Here is a 25,061-nt window from a genome sequence, read left to right as displayed (position 1 = left end):
GTGAGCCACCGCGCCTGGTCACATTTTCCTGAGTTTAAAATGTTAAAATTTAGAATATGACTAGTAAATATTCTTGGGTAGAATTTTTTTTTCTTTCTTTTTTTTTTTTTGTGATAGAGTCTCACTCTGTTGCCCTGGCTGGAGTACAATGGCTTGGTGTTGGCTCACTGCAACCTCTGCCTCCCAGGTTCAAGCAGTTCTCCTGCCTCAGCCTCCAGAGTAGCTGGGTGTACAGGCATGTGCCGCCACACCTGGCTAATTTTTGAATTTTTAGTCGAGGCGGCGTTTCACCATGTTGGCCAGGCTGGTCTTGAATTCCTGACCTCGTAGTCCTCCTGCCTTGGCCCCGCAAAGTGCTGGGATTATAGGTGTGAGCCCCCACGCCTAGCCTTTTTTTTAGGATTAAAAAATTTTCTCTCCATGACACAGGAGGTCCTGATGACATGTGCCCTCTTGGGTGGAAATTTTAGAAAACGTTTTCAAATTGTGAAACTTATGGTTATGATATTGAATACAAACAAAGATGATTTAATTGAAAAGCTTTCCTTTGTTTGACTCTTTATGATCAGTTTTACCCCTGGACCTTGACCAGGCACAGAGAGAATTCTTAGGATTGTACAAGAGTAAACTGCGGCCAGGAAAGGACAGGACATTAGTAGGTGAGAGACCAAGATTAAGAACAGAAGACTTCTTTCTTTTCTTTCCCTTTTATGCAGATGAGTGATAGTTTTGGCCCCAGTGGAACACACACACTCCAGAGCACTATACAGAGAACTTGGGCTAAGGGTTAAAGATACTTTGGTCTTCAACTGACCCCAAGTTTTAAAACTTTTTCAGTTTATTAAGTACTGTTACAAATTCTCACTTGATCTTTGCGCAACTGTTTAAAATGAACAGTTTCAATTATCACTCTTGTTTTATAGATAAACTGAAGTCACAACAAGGCTAAGTGATTTATCTATTAATATTTCTCAGTACTGCCTTAAGTTTTTTGTCTAAGGATGTTCTTTCTGCTGTCCCATGATGTTTTGGCAAGTGTTGTCTAAAGTGATCCTAGAATAGGAGTCAGATAGAGGTAAAGAAAAAAGGGTGGCCAAGGAAAGAGAAGGTAATGTTTAAGACAGTCCTTTGGTCTGAATGCTTGTGTTCCCCACAATTCATATTTGAAATCCTAACCCCCAGTGTGATAGTATTAGGAGGAGGTGGGCCTTTGGGTAGTGATTAAGTCATGAGGGTGGAGCCATCATGATGAGGAGTAGTGCCCTTATAAAAGAGGGCTCAGAGAGCTGCCTGCCCTCTTCCACCATAGTAGGACACAGTGAGAAGGCACCATCTACCAACCAGAGAGTGGGTCCTCAGCAGACACTGAATCTACCAGTGCCTTGATCTTGGACTTCCTAGCCTCCAGAACCGTGAGAAGTAAATTTCTGTTTGTAAGTTACCCAGTCTGTGTTATTTTGTTTAAGCATCCCAATAGACTAAGGCACCTGAGAAAATAGGGTCACATTTAATGAGAATTTCTAGAAAAATGGTGGCCACCTGGGGGATGAATCTTAACAGAATCATGTGTTGCAGAGAAATGGAAACATTAAGGAGATGAGGAAATTCTCTCTGACCTTGAAGAGTTAAGCCTAGTAGTGATGGAATAGAAGGTCAAGGAGAAAAGCGTTCTCCTTTCCTTGAGTTTTGAGCTTTCTCCAAAGTAGTGATCACAAAGGTAATTTGTAACATTTATTTAGTTGTTAATTATCTATTGGTATGCAATTATTTAGTTTAAATTAACAGTTAACTTGATTGCAAGCTCTTGATGGTAAAAGCTACCTTTGTTTCTTCTGTATCCTCTGAACTCTCTTGCTGGTTACTTTGTCCCCTGAGAATTTGTTAGATACATCCTTTTCAAGAAAGGAGAAGTGAGAGAAGACAGGGCGTTTGAACCCCACCTCCTGTGCTGTGTGACTGGGCAAATTACTGAAGCTTTCAGAGCCTCAGTTCTTTCCTCTTTCCAATTCAAGTGATTCTTAATTGAGTGGGCGAGAACTGCTGTATCTCCAAAGTTGTAATAGTGCCACTTGTGAAGTTGTGATTTGTTGAATATAAATAAATGAAGACTTGGTATACTCTAATCCAGTGGTCCCCAACCTTTTTTGCACCAGGGACCGTTTTCATAGAAGACAGTTTTTTCAGTGGGCTGGGGCAGGGGTGGGGGGAGTGGGGAGAATGGTTTTGGGATGAAGCTATTCTACCTCAGATCATCAGACATTATTTTTTCATAAGGATCGTGCAGCCTAGATCCCTCGCATGCAGTCACTCCAGTGAGAATCTAGTGCCACCGCTGATCTGATAGAAGGCAGAGCTCAGGTGGTAATGCTCAGGTGGTAATGCTTGCTGGCCCGCACCTCACCTCCTTCTGCTGTGCTGCCAGGTTCCTAACAGGCCACAGACCAGTACCAGTCCATGGCCTGGGGGCTGGGGACCCCTGCACTAATCTATACCTGATCTATACAGTGGCCTCTGGCCATGCTGACCTAGTTGCTTCTGTATATTCCTGTTGTATTCTGTGGAAAATAAACTTATGTTGTCCTTTCTTGCCTGCTGTAGTCTCTTCCATTTGAATAGTATGCCCTCTGAAAAGGGTGTCTTTAAGCTTTCACTTTCTTGTAAAATTATTTTATAAGAATTTCAGGGATTGGCTGGGTGCAGTGGCTCACGCCTGTCATCCCAGCACTTTGGGAGACTGATCACCAGAGGTCAGGAGTTTGAGACCAGCCTGACCAACATGGTGAAACCCCGTCTCTACTAAAAGTACAAAAATTAGTTGGGTGTGGTGGCGTGTGCCTGTAGTGCCAATTACTCGACAGATTAAGGCAGAGAATCACTGGAACCCGGGAGGTGGAGGTTGCAGTGAGTCTAGATTGCGCCACTGCACTCCAGCCTGGGCAACAGAGCAAGACTCCGTCTCAAAAAAGAAAAAAAAAATTGTAATGATGAGTTTCAGGGAGTTTTAATCCTGTGTGAGTTTAGATCAGAGAGAATTGTGACATCGAGGGCATGTAATGGGGTTTATTTCAACATTTAAATTTTGTATGTCTTTAACTTCTCCCAGGTATAGCTTTAGAACAATTTTTAGCAAACATTAATTGACCAATTTGAACTTGAATCTGCATCCTTTTCTTTTTCTTTCTTTCTTTTTTTTTTTTTTTGAGATGGTGTCTCACCCTGTTGCCCAGACTGGAGTGCAATGGCATGATCTCAGCTCACTGCAACCTCCACCTCCTAGGGTCAAGCAATTCTCCTGCCTCAGCCTCCCGAGTAGCTGGGATTACAGGCATGCACCACCACACCCAGCTAACTTTTGTCTTTTTTTTTGTATCTTTAGTAGAGATGGGGTTTCATCTTGTTGGCCAGGCTGGTCTCAAACTCCTGACCTCATGATCTGCCTGCCTCGGCCTTCCAGAGTGCTGGGATTATAGGTGTGAGCCACCATGCCCAGCCAAGTCTGCATCCTTTTCTTGCCTACTTCCCATAAGAGAAGCAAATGTAGTTTAAGAGAAAAGTATTTCGTTACTAAGAACGAATAGGAAGTTTTTTTTTTTTTTTTTTTCCGAGATGGTGTCTTGCTCTGTTGTCCAGGCTGGAGTGTGATCTCAGCTCAATGCAACCTCCGCCTCCTAGGTTCAAGCAATTCTTCTGCCTCAGCCTCCCAAGTAGCTGGGATTACAGGGACACACCACCACGCCCAGCTAATTTTTGTATGTTTAGTAGAGATGGGGTTTCACCATGTTGGCCAGGCTGGTCTTGAACTCCTGACCTCAGGTGATCCGCCTGCCTCAGCCTCCCAAAATGCTGGAATGACAGGCATGAGCCACTGCGCCCGGCCAAACTAATAGGAAGTTATTTGATAGTTATCTAATTTCTGTACTGCTCTAAAGTTGTCTTTGTAAGGGTGAAACAAACATAACTAGCATGATTGGTCATATCTGGCAGATGGGGAATGAGTCCTGCTCAGGATTTTACAATGTGACTTCCTGTATAAGATCTGTCATATACTAGATGTGCGATCATAGTGAAATTACTACCTTAGCTGGGGCTATGTTCCTCATTTTAAAAACAGAAAATTTTCCTGCTTTGATTTTTATCAGAAGGGCTCTTGTTAAGATGTGAAAGTAGTAAAGCTACATTAGAACATAAACTAGGTGTGGTAATATTTGAGAGCCATTTGTGTTAAAAGAATAACCAGTTTTGAGTATTTTGTAAAAAGTATTGTGTATGAGTAGGTTTGAACACCTCATTATACTGAGACTTTGGGTAATCTGATAAAAGTCATCCCAACTACTTATTGATGCTTTTTAAGATAAAAATGCATAGAATGCTTCCTCTGGCCTTCCATTTCATTGACCAGTATCTCTGTTTTCTGTTATGTAAAAACTAATTGCATACGTTCTATTTTTTTAAACTTTCTTTCTTTTTTACTGACCAGACAACAGTTATGAATAATTGCATACATTCTAAATTGTTACTGTGCATTTTCTTCTTGCTGAGGGTTTTTATTTTTTCATTTTTTCAGATGGAGTCTTGCTCTGTCACCCAAGCTGGAGTGCAGTGGCGCAATCTCTGCTCACTGCAACCTCTGCCTCCTGGGTTCAAGTGATTCTCCTGCCTCAGCCTCCCAAGTAGCAGAGACTGCAGGCATGCACCACCACACCTGGCTAATGTTTTTGTATTTTTAGTAGAGATGGAGTTTCACCATGTTGGCCAGGCTGGTGTTGAACTCTTGGCCTCAGGTGATCCAACCTTCTTGGCCTCCCAAAGTGCTGGGATTACAGGCATGAGCCACCGCTCCCGGCCTATTTTTAATGTGGAAAGAATTATGATATTGTTCTTCATCACTGTGAAGATTTGGCTGGCTATGTGAAAAGTAATTTTATCATAAATCATATTCTTTAAAATCACAATAAAAGAATTTTCATATTCTGACCTTGAATTAGCCAATGTTATCCCTGCCTTCTCAGGAAGAGCTCTGTTTGCATTTAGTGGGGGAGAGGGGAAGAGATAATTGTTTGTTTTTCTATAAAAATATATTTTTAAAAAACCTTTTATGTATTAATAATTTGAAATTTTTAGCACTAAAAGGTAGAATGGTGTAATGAATCTCTGTGGACCCATCACTTGCCTTCAACAGTTAAACTCATGGTGGTTTTGTTTCATCCATACCTCTCCCCCCTTGGCAGGTTTATTTTAAACTAGACCCCAGGTATTGTATCACTTTAACTGAAAATACTTAGTGAGATTCCTAAGAGATAAGGACTCTTTTTAGATGTGATCATTGACATTGTACGTATGTAACAATGTCATTTAAACAGTGTTCAAAGTTCCTGATAGTTCATAAATGTCCTTTTACTAGGTTGGTTTGAATCAGGATTGGTATCTCTTAATTTTGTTTTAATCTGTAACCGTTCCCCTGCCATCTCTTAAGATTTATTTATTTTTTGCCATTTATTTGTTGAAGAAACTGAGTGACCTTCCCTGGATTTAGCTGCTGCATCCAAAATTTTTTTTCCTGATTATAAAAGTTAATATGTAACCATTATATGATATTTGAAAACTGTACAAAGTGAAAAGTAAAATCCTGCCACCCGGAGATAACAGATGTTAAAGTTTTATGTTTTCTTTCAGCCTTTTCATTTGTATGTGTTTTCCTATGCCTTTAAAAACGAACATTTGCAGGCCAGGCGTGGTGACTCATGCCTGTAATCTCAACACTTGGGGAGGCAGAGGCGGCGGATCACTTGAGGTCAGGAGTTTAAGACGAGCCTGGCCAACATGCTGAAACCCTGTCTCTACTAAAAATAAAAAAATTAGCTGGGTGTGGTGGCACACACCTGTAATCCCAGCTACTTGGGAGGCTGGGGCAGGAGAATCACTTGAATCCGGGAGGTGGTGGTTGCGGTGAGCCGAGACCGTGCCACTGCACTCCAGCCTGGGCAAAAAAGCGAGACTCCGTCTCAAAAAATAAATAAAAATAAAAATAAATTAAAACGTGCATTTGTGGCCGGGCGTGGTGGCTCACGCCTGTAATCCCAGCACTTTGGGAGGCCAAGTTGGGGGGATCATGAGGTCAGGAGATCGAGACCATCCTGGCTAACACAGTGAAACCCCGTCTCTACTAAAAATACAAAAATTAGCTGGGCACGATGGCGGGTGCCTGTAGTCCCAGCTACTCGGGAGGCTGAGGCAGGAGAATGGCGTGAACCCCGGAGGCGGAGCTTGCAGTGAACCGAGATCGTGCCACTGCACTCCAGCCTGGGCAACAGTGCAAGACTCCGTCTCAAAAAAACAAAAAACAAAAAACAAAAAAAAGTGCATTTGCTATGTTTATTTTTATGCCCTTTTAAATATACTTTTAACATTATGTCGTGATCATTTCTCCATATTATTAAGAAAGAAAATGAGGCCGAGTGCGGTGGCTCATTCGTGTAATCCCAGCACTTTGGGAGGCTGAGGCAGGAAGATGGCTTGAGCCTGGGAGTTCGAGACTAGCCTGAGAAACATAATGAGACCCCGTCTCTACTTAAAAAAAAAAAAAAGCCAAGCATGATAACATGCGCCTCCGTAGTCCCAGCCACTCGGGATGGGATCACTTGAGCCTGGGAGGTCAAGGATGCAGTGAGCCATGATTGCTCTGCTGCATGCCAGCCTGGGTGACAGAGCAAGAGCCTTTCTCAAAAAAAAAAAAAAAAAAAAAAAAAGAAACGTTTGGCTGTATAATACTTTACAGTGTATATCACAATTTAAATATTTCTTTTTAGCTGGATATTTAGATCATCCCCATTTTTCACTACTTTAAAGCCATGATAACCATCTTTGTATATAAACCTTTGTATTTCAGATTATTTTCCTTGATAGTCTTAGAACTGGAATTATTCAGAGGGCATGCACGTTTTTTTAACATCTGGATCTGTATTGCCAGAAAAGTTATCATAGTTTGTAATTTCAAATGCAGTGTATAAATGGTTCCATCTTACTAAAGAATTGGTTTGCATATGCTCTGTATTTTTAAAATGTCTTTGCCAGCTATATTAGTGGAATGTTTGGAGTTTTTTTCCCCTAATTCTTTCGCTCTTTTAATTTTACTTGGGATTTTTTTTAAATGCACAGTCTTATGTCCTAAATTTGATATTTTTCATTGTATTTATCTTTTTTGTTTTCTCTCTGTACTTTAATGGATGGAAAGTTTGTATGTATCTGTAGGGGGTCCTTCCCTGAAGATCAAATAAATGTTAACCTTACTTATCTGGTAGAATTGCTGATTCTTTTCCTCCTTAACTGCTAGTAGGTTTTTTCTTTTTGGAATTTTTTCTGGGGAGCTTTCCAGCAAAAACCAGAAAGCCTGCTAGACAAATTCTAAAAGAGCTGTAACACTGTAGGTTTTCCTAGCACTGAATTTATTGAAATTGCAATCCCTTCCCCATTTATTTGTGATTCCAGTTTTGATACATAAATATAAATAGATATATTTTGAGGTGAATTTGTTCAGAAAATTCTATAAATCTGATTTGCTGGTTGTAATTATGTATGTGTGTGTGTGTTTGCACACCATTTTTGAAAAACTTGTTTATTCCTGCCAGGACCAAAGAAGACATTTGGCCTTAAAGATTTAACACAGGGTCATCAGGACTTACTCACCACTTCCCACATAAAAGTGAATTGTTGTAGAAACAGTAATAGTAAAATACCGTTTTCATTACATTCCTATAGTACATAGCAGCTCACAAGCACTTTTATATTCAGCATATTCCAGCCTGGGCACAATGGCTCACGCCTATAATCCCAGCACTTTGGGAGGCTGAGGCCAGAGGATCAGCCTGGCCTTGCTATGTCCACCAACCTGGGCAACATAGCAAGACCTCTGTCTCTACAAAAAAAATTATTTTTATTTTTAAATAATTTTTTTTTTTGATACAGTCTATCTCTCTCGCCCAGGATGGAGTGCAGTGGTGCGATCTCCGGCTCACTGCAGGCTCCACCTCCCGGGTTCACGCCATTCTCCTGCCTCAGCCTCCCGAGTAGCTGGGACTACAGGCGCCCGCCACCATGCCTGGCTAATTTTTTGTATTTTTAGTAGAGACGGGGTTTCAGCGTGTTAGGCAGGATGGTCTCCATCTCCTGACCTCGTGATCCGCCCGCCTCGGTCTCCCAAAGTGCTGGGATTACAGGCATGAGCCACAGCGCCCATCCGAATTTTTTTTTTTTTTTTCTTAATAGAGATGGGGTCTTGCTGTTTCCCAGGCCAGTCTTGAACTCTTGGGCTCAAGCAGTCCTCCCATCTCAGCCTCCCAAAGTGCTGGGATTACAGGCATGAGCTACCATGCCCAGCAAAAATATTTTTTTAAGTAGCTGGGTGTGGTGGCCTGTGCCTCTAGTCCCAGCTCCTCAGGAGGCTGACATGGGAGGATCACTTGAGCCCCCATGAGTTTGAGGCTGCAGTGAGCTATGATTGCCATTGCACTCTAGCCTGGGCCACAGAGTGTGAGTCCCTATCTTGCTCTTAAAAAAAATGTATGTATATATACACATTTATATATACATATATATATTTTTGAGAAAATTGAGATATATAAATATATAATAAATTATTGATATATAATAAATTATATTTATTGATATATAATAAATTATATTTATTGATATATAATTATATTTATTGATATATAATAAATTATATTTATTGATATATATATAATAAATTATATTTATTGATATATAATAAATTATATTTATTGATATATATAATACATTATATTTATTGATATATATAATACATTATATTTATTGATATATAATACATCATATTTATTGATATATATAATACATTATATTTATTATATATATAATAAATTATTGATATATATAATAAATTATATTTATTGATATATATAATAAATTATATTTATTGATATATATAATAAATTATATTTATTGATATATATAATAAATTATATTTGTTGATATATATAATAAATTATATTTATTGATATATATAATAAATTATATTTGTTGATATATGTAATAAATTAAATTATATTTATCTCAATTTTCTCATATATATTTAATTATATCTCAATTTTCTCTTGAACTGAACATGCTAAATTATCTAAACCCTGTCTTACCCTCTATCATCACTTAATTTGTTGGTTAGAGATAGTATATCACATATATTCCAAAGACAGGCTTGTGGAATATAAAGGATCTAACAGCCAGGAGAGGTGAGTATGTGGTGTATATGCATCCCTGCTGCCATTTTATGCCCAAATCTCTACTCCATAATGCTGCTTCCTACTGAGTCTATTCACACTCACTTTCTTCTCAACAGGGGGCTTGACAGCCCTGCAAGGTCCAACATGCAGGTTGAAAAAAGTGTGCAGTCCTTTCTGTAAATTACCAGACCTAAAAAATATAAAAGCTATTATGCAATGGTACTTGCTGCTTGGGAAGTGTAGTCAGTGAGAGTGGGTAAAAGAGAATGAGAATGAGTGAGTTTCATTACACTGGGCTTTGTTTTTTTTTGTTTTTGTTTTTTTTTTTGAGATGGAGTCTTGCTCTGTCATCGCCCAGGCTGGAGTGCAGTGGTGCGATCTCAATTCACTGCAACCTCTGCCTCCCGGGTTCAAGCAAGTCTCTGCCTCAGCCTCCTGAGTAGCTGGGATTACAGGTGCCCACCACCAAGCCTGGCTAATTTTTGTGTTTTTAATAGAGATGGGGTTTCACCATCTTGGCCAGGCTGATCTTGAACTCCTGACCTCGTGACCCACCCACCTCGGCCTCCCAATACTCTGGGGCTTTCAAGTGCAGTTCCTGGAGCCCCATTTTTATTAGACTGAGGTTATCTTGAGAGTGGTGATCACATCTTGCTCATCGTTTTTCCCATGCCTGTTACAGTGTTCAGTATCAAGGTGTTCAAATGAGTTGGGCTGGATTGAATGAATTTTCCTTTTTCTTTATGGTGTAAGTTCTCCTCAGCAGCCCCTGGTGATAATTCCTCTCTTGATGTTTTGGGGGCCTTTTCTGTATTTGCCAAGACTTGAGTAGATGTCACTGATAGTTTTAGGTTTCTATGCTGGCTTCACTTGTTACTTCTGAAGAAGTGGGCTTGCTTTGGCAGGAGTAATATTCTCTCTTACTTCTCTCCTCTCTCTACTATTTTTTCCGTTTGTCATCTCAACTATGGTAAGCATCCAGATGATGTCTTTGATTGCAGATGCACCTTGGGAGAAGATAAAAAACAAAACTAGTTTAGGCATTGTCATTTTCCTGATTTTTTTCCGTCTTATATGTTTTTAAAATGAATTTCCATTTGCTTTTATTTTAAACTTAATTTAACAAAATACTATACCAACATTAATAGTTTATGGTAGATACACTGTTTTAGATACACTGTTTCATTGTTTAGATTCTCTTTCGCTGTTAAAGCTTCCACCAGAGAGTGAGTAGGGCAGGGAAGAGTAAACTTTGAAAACTGATTTTTGCAAACAATGTTTGCCTCAGATTTAGGTGGAAGGCTGACTTTAGAAGTATCCATGATAGGGCCTGTTTACATACTTTTTAATGTCTTCATTGATGATGGGATATGGTTAATTTTGTTACATTTACCTACGGAGTTACAATCCCTTTTGTGCTATATTTAACCAACAAATTCAGTGATGATAGAGGGTAAGACAGGGTTTAAACAATTTAGCATATTCAGTTCGAGTAAATTGAGATATAATTATTTTTCCCTAGAGCTAATGGTTATGGTTGAGAGAACAAGAAACTTACTGTAAGATTATTCTTCTACAAAGTTAATACTCTTTGAATAGTTAAAATATTCAAATGGTGTAATTTCAGAAAACACATAATCGTATACAGTGAAAAGTCTCCTTACTAATTCTGTCCCCAGGCCACTTAGGTCCTCTTTCAAAAACTAAAATCTTAAGGTTTGGGACTATTTGCAAACATCTCTCCATAGATAAAAACTTGGCCTTAAGTTACTAATGTTATTGGAGTTTTGACATCAGCATTTTATTTTTATTTTGGGTAGTATCTGTTGTTTACACATGTATGTAACTTTGTACATATATGTAAATATTTACACATATGTAAATATGTAATTTGGTTCAAAAAGTAATATGTATAGAAACGTAGGAAAACAAGAAAAAATCAGTATCTGATCATCTTAACAATAACCGGTATAATGAGTTTAATGTACAATAATTCTTCCCCAAGTTTAAATTCTAGGTAGATAGTAATTCTAAATACTTTTAAAAACCTTAATCACAGGAATTTCACACTGAGCATACTGGAATTCTGACTCATTTCTTAGGAGGGAAATGAGTATCTTAGTATTGTTGCTCTTAGAAAAAAAGCAGGGAACTAATCTTTTTGAAGGAGAGAGGAAACCAGGGATTGGCAAAAAGAGTAGAGAGGTTTAATAAGGGTACATATTTTTATACTACAGCCTTGAGAAAAATAAGGAAAAAATCCAGTTGCAGTAATTCTGAGTCCTTAGAATCCTGCTTTTCTTTTTTCTTTTTCTTTTCTTTTCTTTTTTTTTTTTTTTAAATGTAAGGAATGGATTGGAAGATGTATAGAGAAGATAAGCTCACAGTCAGGTTACACTATTCTGTTACGTTTTGATGTGGGTACCAGGGAGGATTAACTTAAAAAGGAAAGGAAAAGAACTTTCCAAATCATGCTTTCAGTTTATGTCTGTTAGCACAATGGAGTCTGAGAAGCAAGAGTCAGAAACTCCCAAGTTATAAAATGTGGCCAGGCGCGGTGGCTCACTCCTGTAATCCCAGCACTTTGGGAGGCTGAGGGAGCAGGTCACTAGAGGCCGGGAGTTTGAGACCAGCCTGGCCAACATGGTGAAACTCCGTCTTTACTAAAAATACAAAAATTAGCCAGGTATGGTGGCACACGCCTGTGTTCCCAATTACTTGGGAGGCTGAGGCAGGAGAATTGCTTGAACCCAGGAGGTGGAGGTTGCAGTGAGCCAAGATGGCGACACTGCACTCCAGCCTGGGTGACAGAGTGAGTCTCAGCCTCAAAAATAACAACAACAACAACAAAATTGGGAATATTTAACCCTTTTCAGGGATGTCCCTTCCTTGTTTTCAGTGGAATAGCCTAGCAGAATAAGCCAAATCTACTATAGAGATACTATTAGCAAGAGGCCAGTTTTGCTAGCTATACCATGTTACTACATAGTATGTTTCATTGCTTGAATGTACCATAGCTTTAATTACTAACATTTGGGTTCTTTATAGTTTTTAAAATTTTCAGTAATCCACAATTCAGACAGTCCCTTAGGACAGAGTGATAGAAATGTAATTCTTAAGGATACAAGCTTTGTAAAAACACTTTTTATTATAGGTTTAAAAAATATACACAAAAGTAGGCTCAACAGTTTTCAGTTACCCATGATCCAGTTTCAATGGTCTTTAACTCCTGGCCAGTCTTGTTTCATTGATCCACATCCAGTTTTTTAGTTTATTTTTTTAAAATATCATTTTTTTAGAGCAGTTTTAGGTTCACAGGAAAATTGAGAAGAAAGTATAGAGTTCTCATATATTCCCTGCCCCCACACATGGATAGCTTCCCTACTATCAGACACCAGAGTGTTAAACTTTGTTATATAGTCAACGAACCTAACATTGAAAAGTCATTGTTACCTAAAGTCCATAGTTTACATTAGGGTTCACTCTTGGTATTGTACATCCTATGGGGTTTGACAAATGTATAATGACATGTATCTACCACTGTAGTAGTATACAGAATTGTTTCACTGCCCTAAAAATCCCCCCATTCATTTATTTATTTTTTAAAGGTCTTTTGGACTTGACATTTTTTAAGTAAATATTTTTATTTTGGGATAAATTTAGACTTACAGAAAAGTTGCAAAGGTAATACAAAGTTACAGTATACTCCTCACCCAGCTTCCCTTAATATTAATATCTTACATTCGGGCCGGAGGTCATGGCTCACGCCTGTAATCCCAACACTTCGGGAGGCCAAGGTGGGAGGATCACTTGAGCCCAGGAGTTCAAGATCAGCCTGGGCAACACAGCAAGACCCTGTCTTTATAAATAAATTAAAAAAAAACATTTTAGAGACTCTATCGGCTATTTTAACTCCCTCTGTCTCTTAGAGACTTGCATGAGCTGGAGTGTTTAAGGTTCTAACAGCAATGATAAATTGGTTAACAGCACTGGAAAATTCCCTCACCACATATAGCAACAGTATGACTCAACTGAGTTATTACTGCCAATCTCTACCAGGAAAGGTTGTATTAGTTGTAGAGGAGAGAAAATGACCTGGACCTGCAGAATAAGGGGAATTGCTTTTTGCCTTCCCAACATTCATGTTCTTCACTGCTTTTCTGTGCTAAGAATTGTTTGAGAGCTTCAGACATGTTTGTTTATTTTGCCCTTAATGCTACATAAAAAGTCACTTATAAACCATGTTGCTTAATATATACCTGGAGTCAGATTGCTATCACAAAAATGGGAAAATGCTGACATATAAATTAAATGACTATTATGGAAATATAAAAATATTTTTAAAAAGTAGCATAGGGGCCGGGTGCAGTGGCTTACGCCTGTAATCCCAGCACTTTGGGAGGCTGAGGCAGGCAGATCACCTGAGGTTGAGAATTCAAGACCAGCCTACCCAACGTGGTGGAACTCCATCTCTACTAAAAATACAGAAAATTAGCCGGGCGTGGTGGTACACACCTGTAATCCCAGCTATTCTGGAGCTGAGGCAGGAGAATCGCTTGAACCTGGGAGGTGGAGGTTGCAGGGAGCCGAGATTGCGCCACTGCACTCCACCTTGGGCAACAAGAACAAAACTCTGTCTCAAAAAAAAAAAGTAGCATAGGAACTCCCCAGAACCTATAACCCAACTTCAATAATTATCAACTTATTGTCCGTTTTATTTCATCTATGCCTATGTTTGCTTCCCTTACTGCTCCTCGATTATTTTGAATTTTCTTTTTTTTTTTTTGTAATGGAGTTTCGCTCTTGTTGCCCAGGCTGGAGTGCAATGGTGCCATCTCGGCTCACTACAACCCTCCCAGGTTCAAGCAATTCTGCTTCAGCCTTCCAAGCAGCTGGGATTACAGCCGTGCACCACCATGCCCAGCAAATTTTTGTATTTTTAGTAGAGACTGGGTTTCACACCGTATTGGCCACACTGGTCTCAAACTCCTAACCTCAGGTGATCTACCCACCTCGGCCTCCCAAAATGCTGAGATTACAAGCATGAGCCCACCGTGCCTGGCTATTTTGAATTTTGTTAGTAAACTATTTATGTTTTCATGACTTAGACCTTTGTGACCTGTTGTACATTTTTGAGAAACAAGTCTTGAAGCTGCTTGTCCTCAAGGATCAAGCCCCCCGTGACTTTGGTATTAGCATTGTTCTCTAACATTAGCGATATGTATTGGGGAGATGAACAAGTCAATGAAACATACAAGATGAAACTTTGTTTTAAATTACTTTCTATCAAAGACCTCATTGAGGCAGATGTACTAAAATTCTGATTCAGTAAAACTGTTCTGTCTTGCCTAGGATAGAGCAGCTTCTTAATGTCTCTGGAGACCAAGGGATTTAAATGTGCGGTGGGACTGGTTAAGTTTTTTTCTTCTAGTGCCTAGCTGCTGGTTTGTGTTGACACTTGTTCTTGGGTCCTCACCAAAAGAGAACTGTGTTCATTCTATTTTCAAAAAAACCCCCAGTGATTTTAAAATGGAAACTGTTAACTGAAAACGGAGTAGTACTTAAAACAGCTCAAGTTTACAGGAAGAAAGTTCCACAGAAGTGTAGCACTGTTGAGGAATGTCCTATTTATAAATATACTTTCTCATTTTACTGGAGGCTAATTAAGACTGAAGTATAATTTAAAATTCTGGTTGATTTACTTGTTCCTGGCACATATAGATGTAGAGAAAATAAACATTGTCAAGAATTCAGTAAATATTTATTCTATGAGTGCTGTGGCTAAGCAATATAGGTGGTGTTCAGAGATGATGATGACTAAGATTTCTGCCCTCCAGAAGCTCTGTTTTTTTTTAGGGGTGGTGGTGGAGTCTGATTTTGTTGATTTAATGAATTAAAAAGAGATTTTAAAATAGCCATGTTTTACAATTTTGATGGATAATACATTGATAAAAACAAGTCTCCCTTTCTTTATAAAAGCCAATGTGCTTGTGCTTTCTTAAATTTCTGTGTTCAGAGGCTACAGAGGTGGTCATTTCTGTATTTAATTTCTTTTATAAAAATCTTAGTAAAAGGCCATGCTTGTTGGTTCATGCCAATAATCCCAGCACTTTGGGAGGCCAAGGCAGGTGGAGTTCTTAACCTCAAGAGTTCAGGACCAACCTGGGCAAATGGCAAAACCTCGTCTCTACCAAAAATACAAAAATTTGCCAGGCATGATGGCAGGTGCCTGCAGTCCCAGCTACTGGGGAAGCTGAAGTGGAAGGATTGCTGGAGCCTGGCAAGTCGAGGCTGCAGTGAGCCATGATTGTGCCACTGCACTCCAGCCTTGGTGACACAGTGAGACCCTGTCTCAAATTTTTAAAAAATAAGAAAATCTTAGTAAAATATCTTTTCATTTTAACCAACACAGTATTGGCCTGGGGGGATACACGTCAGGAGTAAGGAAGGATGGACTAGTATTTCATTTTAACCAACACAGTATTGGCCTGGGGGGATATACATCGGGACTAAGGAAGGATGGACCAGTATCTGTAGTTAACACTTGCTTATATCCAGACCAGCATAGCGCATGTGTGTAATCCCAGCTACTTGGGAGGCTGAGGCGGGAGAATTGCTTGAACCTGGGAGGTAGAGGTTGCAGTGAGCCGAGATCACGCCATTGCACTCCAACTGGGGTAACGAGTGCAACTCCATCTAAAGAAAGAAAAAACAAAAAAAGAAAAGACAGTTGAGAAACAGGAATTTACTGGTGAACTTTACATATAAGGGTAGGTTATATTTACTTTCAGAGTTTTCTGTGTTGCATATGTACAATCAGTTCTCTAATGTGAAAGCTAATCACCTTTTTTTTTTTAAAGGTGTGGACAGAGTGGCCTCAGACAAAACTGTGAAGTAGAGTTTGCATATGGTGTTGCTTACCTTCTGGAAAGTGAGCCTCTCCAGCTCAGGCCGCATCTCCATCTCCCCTTCCAATTCTCACCTCCCCTTCTCCCCTTAGCTCAGGCAAGCAGATCTAGAAGGATATTAGATGGAAAGGTTTGCCCTGTTTACAGCTTGATTTCATCTCAATATATGTTGGTTGGTTCACCAAATCACCATGTAGAAATCTACCTTATTCTTTCTAACAGCTGTATGGGATCTCATGTACTCATTGTATCATTTAATTGGAACAACACTGATAAATACTTTGCATTACTTTTTTCTTTGCTGTTACAGTATTCCAGTAAACATGCTGTACAGAAATTTTGCATACTTGTTTGAATATGAATATTCAAATTAACCAGGATGAATTATTATTATTATTTTGAGATGGAGTCTTGCTCTGTTGCCCAGGCTAGGCAATCTCGGCTCACTATAACCTCCACCTCCTGGGTTCAAGCGATTCTCCTGTGTCAGCCTCCTGAGTAGCTAGGATTACAGGTGCATACCACCATTCCTGGCTAATTGTTTTTTTTTTTTTTTGAGATGGAGTCTTGCTCGGTTGCTCAGGCTGGAGTGAATTAGTGCTATCTTGGGTCACTGCAACCTCCACCCCCCGAGTTCAAGCAATTCTCCTGCCTCAGCCTCCTGAGTAGCTGGGATTACGGGTACCTGCCACCATGCCCAGCTAATTTTTGTATTTTTAGTAGAGACGGGGTTTGGCCATGTTGGCCAGGCTGGTCTCGAACTCCTGACCTCAGGTGATCTGCCTGCCTTGGCCTCCCAAAGTGCTGGGATCATAGGCGTGAGCCACCGTGTCTGGCTGGATGAATTAATTTTACCAATCTCCTGATAGGTATAAGATTGTTTTGATTTACACTTCCATTTTTTATTTGCTTATTGGTTCTGTATTTTCCTGTGAATGTAATCTTCGCTCACTTTTCTTCTAGGTTGCCATTTTCATACTGATTTTTTCAGAGTTCTCTGTAAATTAAGGAAACTAGCCCTGATATTGCACATGGTTTTTCAAGTTTGTTGTATTTTCATTTTATGGTGTATTTTTGGTTTTATAGAAACTTTTATTGGTTTTGGTTGTTAAAATTATTGGTCCTTTCCTTCATGGTTTCTTGGACTTATATTCTATATGTATCCCAGTCATCTTCTTGTAGTTATGTATGTGTGCCTTTTTAAAATTAAAATTTATATTTTAGAAGTCTTAATGCATAAATACATACTCATAAGAAATGTAAAAATTGACAACGAAACTCTAGTCCCCAAAATTTTATTCTCTTCCCCAGAGCTATTCACATATTAAGTCTGTTGTATGTTCTTTCAGTTTTGTTTTTTTTTTTCTTAAGAGACCAGGTCTAGTTCTGTCACTCAGGCTAGAGTGCAGTGGTGTGATCATAGCTCACTATGGTCTCAATCTCCTGGGCTGAAGCGATCCCCCTACTTCAGCCTCCAGAGTAGTTAGAACTACAGGTACACGCCACCACACCCAGCTAATTAAAAAAAAATTTTGTGTGTGGAGATGGGGTCTTGCTATATTGCTCAGGCTTCCAGTGCTTTATGTATGTGTCACAGTTTACTTTAAAAAAAAAGACAATCACCCTGCCATTTATTAAATAATCCATGATTTTAAATGGCACCTTTTGCATATTTTCAATTTCAGTAAAATCATGGGTCAATTTGTGGATACTGTGTTCTAATCTGTTGCTGTAGTTGACTAATTTTATGTGTGACTTCATTTTTAAAAGTTAAATTGGACCAGGCGCGGTGGCTCACACCTGTAATTTCAGCACTTTGGGAGGCTGAGGAGGGAGGATCACTTGAGCTCAAGAGTTCAAGACCAGCCTGGGCAACATAGGGAGACCCCGTCTTTACAGAAAATTTAAAACTAGCAAGATGGGGTGTGTACCTGTGGTCCCAGCTACTTGGGAGGCTGAGAGAGAAGGATCACTTGAGCCTGGGAGGTTGAGGCTGCAGTGAGGTGTGCTTGCGCCACTGCACTCCCGCCTGGGTGACAGAGCCAGACACTGTCTCAAAATTAAAAGTTAAATCACTCATGCGTCTAGAATTTATTTTGGCATAAAGAATGAGAATAGGGAGGGAGCTAACACCATTTATGAAATAATTTGTCTTCCTTCCAGTGATTCAATATGCTGTCATTAAAATATCATTCTCCAAGGAGCCCCGCCGTTGTCGCTGATCTGTTGAAAGAGCATTTTAACTAGGTTCCCTCTACCTACTGTGGCTTCCCTTTTCTCAGTTTTCTATCATGCAGCTGAGGTGGTCTTTTTAGAACACACCAGGATGAAAGCACATTGCTTCACATTGTTCTTCACATTGCTCTTGGGGTAACGACCTAATCATGAACATAGCTGGAAAGACCCTTTGTGGCATGACTCCCTCTGACCTCTCCTGTGTCATTTTAAACCACTTTGCTATCTGGATTCTAGCACAGTGTGGCATTCTTTCAGTTCCTCCAACATGTCATACTCTTACTCATAAAGGACCTTTGTACTTCTTTTCCCTTTGTGTCTAGAATGCCCTCAACCCCCAAGTCTCACACCTTCTACTTCTACCTCTCCCTAATGTATTTAACTCATTCTTTCACTCTCAACTCCTAGTTAATTTCTTCAGTAAATCTTTCCTGACTCTCCGGATGAGTTTAGAACATGTATATGCTCTCTAGGCACCATTTATGTAACAGCTTTTTTGAGATATGATTTACATACCATACAATGCACCCGTTTAAAATGTACAATACAGGCCGGGCACGGTGGCTTATGCCTCTAATCCCAGCACTTTGGGAGGCCAAGGCGGGCGGATCACTAGGTCAGGAGTTCGAGACCATCCTGGCTAACATGGTGAAACACTATCTCTACTAAAAAAAAATACAAAAAATTAGCCGGGCATGGTGGCATGCGCCTGTAGTCCTAGCTAGTCTGGAGGCTGAGGCAGGAGAATTGCTTGAATTCGGGAGGTGGAGGTTTCAGTGAGCCGAGATCATGACACTGCACTCCAGCCAGGGTGACAGAGCAAGACTCCATCTCAAAACAATAAATAAAATAAAATGAAATGTACAATACGGTGTCTTTTAGTATATTCACAGAGTTGTGTGATTATCACCATAGAACATTTTTTTCATCCCCCCTAAAAGATCCTATACACATTAGCAGTCACTCCCTATTTCCCCTGCAAACTTCCCAGCTCTAGGCAACCAGAGTGATTGTTTTTAATGGGGTAAAATATAACAAAATTTGCAGTTTTAACCATTTTTAAAGTGTACAGTTTGGTGACATTAATTACATTCACAGTGTTGTACAATTATCACCATCATTTTGAAAACTTTTTTATTACCACAGATAGAAACTCGTTAAGCAGTAACTTCCCATTCCTTTCTTCCCTAAGTCCCTGGAAGTCACCATTCTACTTCCTGTCTCCATGAATTTGCCTATTCTAGCTAGATATTTCATATAAATGGAATCATAGCATATTATTTTTTGTCTGGCTAATTTCAGTTTGATGAATGTTTTCAAAGTTCATTCATGTTGTAACATATCAGAACTTCATTCCTTTTTACAGCTGAATATCCCCATTGTACGTGTATACCACATTTTGTTTATCCATTTTTCACTTGATGGACACTTGGGTTGTTTCTGTCTCTTGTCTATTGCAAACAATGCTGCTCTGAATATTTGGTAAACAAGTATCTGTTGAAGTTCATGTTTTCTTTTTTGTTGTTGTTTATAAATACAGACGGGGTCTTGCTCACCGTGTTGCCTGGGCTCAAGTGATCCTCCCACCTCAGCCTTCAAAAGTGCTGGGATTATAGGCGTGAGCCACCATGCCCAATCTTGAGTCTATGTTTTCAAATCTCTTAGGTATATACCTATGAGTAGAATTGTTGAGTCTTATGATAATCTGTGTTTAACTTTTGAGGAACTTTCAAACTATTTTCCACAGCAGCCACACCACCATTTTACATGAGGGTTGTATGAGGGTTCTAGTTTTTCTACATCACTCATTTTCCATTTTGATTATAGCCATACTAGTAGGTATGAAGTGGTATCTAATTGTGGTTTTGATTTGCATCTCCCTAATGATTACTGACTTTAAGCGTTTTTAATATAATTATTAGCCATTTGTATATTTTCTTTGAATAAATGTCTGTTCAAGTTCTTTGCCATTTAAAAATTGCTTATCTTTTGTTATTGAGTTATAGAAATTCTTTATATGTTGTGAATACTAAACCTTTATCAAACAGATGATTTGCAAATATTCCATTCTGGGAGTTGTCTTTTCACTCTTTCGTTTATCTTTTATAGCATTTATCAGTTTGTATTTATAATTTAAAAAACATTTAGATTAGTATCTGTGTCTACTACTGGAATGTGAACACCATTAGGGTAAGAACTATCAGTTTTTGCTTACTTTAAATTTCTTTTTTATTTTTACAGAGATGAGGTCTCACTATGTTGCTCAGGCTATTCTTGAACTCCTGAGCTCAAGTGATCCTCTTGCCTCAGCCTCCCAAACTACTAGGATTACAGGTGTGAGCCACCATGCTCAGCCTACTTTTAAATTTCTAATAGGCTTAGCATAAGCACTAAGTATTTTTGAGTGAATGAACTAAGTTCCTTTAAGTTAATTTATGAATTGTTTTATTGATCTGCCTATTCCACCTTTTAACCAGAATGGTTTTCCATGGCTAATGCTGTATATAAGCATAATTTTACTCGTTATTGAGATATAATTGATAAACAATAAACTATGCACATTTAAATATACAATTTGATAAGTTTTGATGGATGTGTCCACAATTCACATATATTAGACCATTTGAAGTTGTCCCACAGCTCACTAATGGCCTATGTATGTTTTTGTTTATTTTTTTCAGAGATGGGTTCTCACTGTGTTGCTCAGGCTGGCCTTGAACTCTTGGGCTCAAATGGTCCTCCTGCCCCAACCACCCAAGTAGCTGGGACTACTGGTTTATCCACCCCTTTTTCTATTATTTCATTTTTGATAGCTACTGTTATTATGTCTTCAAATTCAGTAATCTTTTCTTTTGTAATGTCTCATATGCTGTTAAACCCATCTGGTGTATTTTTCATTTCGGACACTATTGTTTTTATCTCTACCAGTCCAGTTGGATGATTTTACTATCTTTAATGTCTCTCCTTAATATAGTCATTCTTCTAGTTTCTTCTCCCCAACTTAGGGATACCACTGGGCTCTGGTCTGGGTTTTCCCACCACATACTTGGAACTAGAGTCTCCTCGAGGCAGTAAACTGGGCCAGTGATAGGGCTCATCTCATTTGTTTTTCTGTCTCTCAGGTATCACTATTCTTTGTAGCCTCATGTTCAATGTCTTTTTTTTTTTTTGAGACGGAGTCTTGCTCTGTCGCCAGGCTGGAGTGCAGTGGCGCGATCTTGGCTCACTGCAACATCTGCCTCCCGGATTCAAGCGATTCTCCTGTCTCAGCCTCCTGAGTAGCTGGGACTACAAGCACACGCCACCACGCTTGGCTAATTTTTGTATTTTTAGTAGAGACGGGGTTTCACCATGTTGGCCAGGATGGCCTCTATCTCCTGACCTTGTGATCCACCCGCCTCGGCCTCCCAAAGTGCTGGGATTACAGGTGTGAGCCACCACACTCAGCCCTTTTTTTTTTTTTTAAACGTGAACTCACTGTGTTGCCCAGGCTGGAATGCAGTGGCGTGATCATGGCTTATTGCAGCCTTGACTGCCAGGGCTCAAGCAATCCTCCCACCTCAGCCTTCTGAGTAGCTGGGACCACAGGTTTGTGCCACCATGCCCAGCTAATTTTTAAATTATTTGTAGAGGTGAGGTCTCACTAGGTTGCCCAGGCTGGTCTCAAACTCCTGAGCTCAAGTGATCCTCCCGCCTCAGCCTCCCAAAGTGCTGGGATTACAGGAGTAAGCCAGTGCGCCTGGTCTTAATATCTTAAAAACAATTGTTTCTGGCCGGGCACGGTGGCTTACACTTGTAATCCTAGCACTTTGGGAGGCCGAGGTGGGCAGATCACCTGAGGTCAGGAGTTCAAGACCAGCCTGGCCAACATGGCAAAACCCCATCTCTACTAAAAATATGAAAAGTAGCCGGGCGTGGTGCACGCCTGTAATCCCAGCTACTCCGGAAGCTGAGGCAGGAGAATCTCTTGAACCCAGGAGGCGGAGGTTGCAGTGAGCTGAGATCGTATCACTGCACTCCAGCCTGGGCGACAGAGCGAGACTCTGTCTAAAAACAAAACAAAACAACAGCAAAAAACAATTGTTTCATGTATTTTGTCTAATTTTTAAAAAATTGTTTTAGGCAGAACAGTAAATCTGGTTGCCAATACTCCATCTTGACCTCTCATTTGTTTCTCTTTATTTTTTGAAATCTACCTAGCTATTTTTTAGCTATGTCATTAATTTCCCCCCATAAACCTTGGTATCATTTTAGATACCTTTTCAGATGTCTTTCTTGGTGAGGGTAAAGGCTGGTTTAAATTATTTGCATACTGGAGCTAATAAAGTCAAATAATTGAGTAATTAAGCAGAGTAGGTTCTAGCATCCTCAGCATCACAGGTGGGGCCAGTTTAGAGCATTGAAGACATTTGTATTTATGGGCTGATGGCAGAAGGGGTAGCCAATCACCTGTATAGATTCATAATTCATATAAGATTAATAATAAATTAATAGATACAAGTCAATAAATACAGACTATACATAGTTTAATACTATTGTGAATGTAATCAATATCAGAATTTTTCATAGCTCAAGAGAAAGAGTAATTCTGAATTGTAGACTTACAGTATTTTTTCCTTCCTCCTAGATTTAAACAGTCAAGTAAAATCAAGCTGGGTAATCATGGCAGAAGGTGGATTTGATCCCTGTGAATGTGTTTGCTCTCATGAACATGCAATGAGAAGACTGATCAATCTGGTGAGATGCAACAGGACAATCCTATTCTGAACTGATCTGTATCCCTTGTATCCTCTTTTCATGAAAATACTGGTTATTGGAGGGTTTTCATCTGATGGTCACTAAAGAGTATTTCATAATTGAAATTCCACATTTGTTTAAGTTGTAATGATTAAAATGTGACCGGGCACAGTGGCTCACACCTGTAATCCCAGCACTTTGGGAGGCCAAGGTGGGCGGATCACTTGAACTCAGGAGTTCGAGACCAGTTTGGCCAACAAAGCAAAACCCCATCTCTACTAAAAATATAAAAATTTGCCAGGCGTGGTGGCACACACTTTTAATCCCAGCTACTCGGAAGGCTGAGACACGAGAATTGCTTGAACCCAGGAGGCGGAGATTGTTGTGAGCTGAGATCATGCCACTGCACTCTAGCCTGGGCGACAGAACAAGACTCTGTCTCAAAAAAAAAAAAAAGTTTGCTAGCAATTATTTCATTAGAGATGAAAACAGACTACCGTCTTTATTATTGTTATTATTATTATTATTATTATTTTGAGATGGAGTCTCGCTCTGTTTCCCAGGCTGGAGTGTAGTGGTGCTATCTCGGCTCACTACAGCCTCCACCTCCTGAGTTCAAGCGATTCTCCTGCCTCAGCCTCCCGAGTAACTGGGACTACAGGAGTGTGCCACCACGCCTGGCTAATATTTGCATTTTTAGTAGAGACTGGGTTTCACCATGTTGCCCAGGCTGGTCTCAAACTCCTGACCTCAAGTGTTCTGCCCACCTCAGCCCCCCAAAGTGCTGGGAATGCAGGTGTGATCCACCTCCCCAGCCCAGACTACTGTCTTTATGGTAGATTTATGTTGGTGACATTTGCCATCATGGGTAGATAACACATATGTATATTGCCTTTTCTACTTTATATCAATACAAATAAAATTGTTTTTAGCTGTGTGGAGCTTGTTTGCCTGCTAAGCTGCTGTTGACAGTTCCTGTTATGATATAGTTCAAATCCTACACCAACATATGGCATGACAATACGAATCTCTATGTAAAGCATTTCTTTTTTTTTTTTTTTTTGAGACAGTGTCTCACTCTGCCACCCAGGCTGGAATGCGGTGGTGCGATCTCGGCTCACTGCAACCTCCACCTCCTGGGTTCAAGTGATTCTCCTGCCTCAACTTTGCAAGTAGCTGGGATTGCAGGTGTGCACCACCATGCCCAGCTAATTTTTGTATTTTTAGTAGAGACGGGGTTTCGCCTTGTTGGTCAGGCTGGTCTCAAACTCCTGACCTCAGGTGATCTGCCAACCTCGGTCCCCGAAAGTGCTGGGATTACAGGCGTGAACCGCTGCGCCTGGCCTATGTAAAGCATTTCTGAAAACAAATCAATTATTTGACAGAGGTAGATTTCTGAACAACAAGATTTGAATAGTCTCATTGAGTTGATTGTAGTGAGTCTATAAGCTTAAATACAGGGCTGTTTATATTATACTTTATTATTGTTATTATTTTTTTTTATTTATTGTTTTTGAGATGGAGTCTCGCTCTGTCACCCAGGCTGGAGTGCAGTGGCGCGATCTTGGCTCATTGCAAGCTCCGCCTCCCAGGTTCACGCCATTCTCCTGCCTCAGCCTCCCAAGTAGCTGGGACTACAGGTGCCCGCCACCACACCCGGCTAATTTTTTGTATTTTTTAGTAGAAATGGGGTTTCACCATGTTAGCCAGGATGGTCTCAATCTCCTGACCTCGTGATCCACCTGCCTCAGCCTCCCAAAGTGCTGGGATTACAGGCATGAGCCACCGCGCCCAGCCTATATTATACTTTATACTTTTTATGTGCAAAAGGAAAAATTTGACCATTATTAACAGTGAAGTATATTCTTATATTACACATTATACTGGTTGAGTATCCCTTATCCAAAATGCTTGGGACCAGAGGTGT

At 39.8% G+C, this 25,061-nt stretch overlaps 1 protein-coding gene and 1 non-coding gene across 10 annotated transcripts in view; one reads left to right on the top strand and one right to left on the bottom strand.

Annotated features, from left to right (window-relative positions):
- The window catches only part of SMIM14 (small integral membrane protein 14), a 94,530-nt gene that overhangs the window by 10,655 nt on the left and 58,814 nt on the right, over window positions 1–25,061 (top strand). For 6 of the 9 annotated variants that reach the window (XM_063808462.1, XM_063808463.1, XM_063808460.1 and 3 more), the window contains 1 exon segment: window positions 23,025–23,134. In XM_063808462.1, the coding sequence (XP_063664532.1) occupies window positions 23,060–23,134 (75 nt within the window). In that variant the 5' untranslated portion in view covers window positions 23,025–23,059. 9 annotated transcript variants of the gene reach the window in all.
- Window positions 7,360–7,421, bottom strand: LOC112209084 (U7 small nuclear RNA). Its single transcript, XR_002943754.1, has one exon. It is a non-coding gene; the product is annotated as a U7 small nuclear RNA (small nuclear RNA).

The sequence above is a fragment of the Pan troglodytes genome, chromosome 3, assembly GCF_028858775.2.
Source record: "Pan troglodytes isolate AG18354 chromosome 3, NHGRI_mPanTro3-v2.0_pri, whole genome shotgun sequence".
In the NCBI taxonomy this organism is placed as follows: Eukaryota; Metazoa; Chordata; class Mammalia; order Primates; family Hominidae; genus Pan; species Pan troglodytes.
The sequence above is the reverse complement of the archived record's forward strand: the minus strand, read 5'-3'. Positions and strand labels throughout refer to the sequence as shown.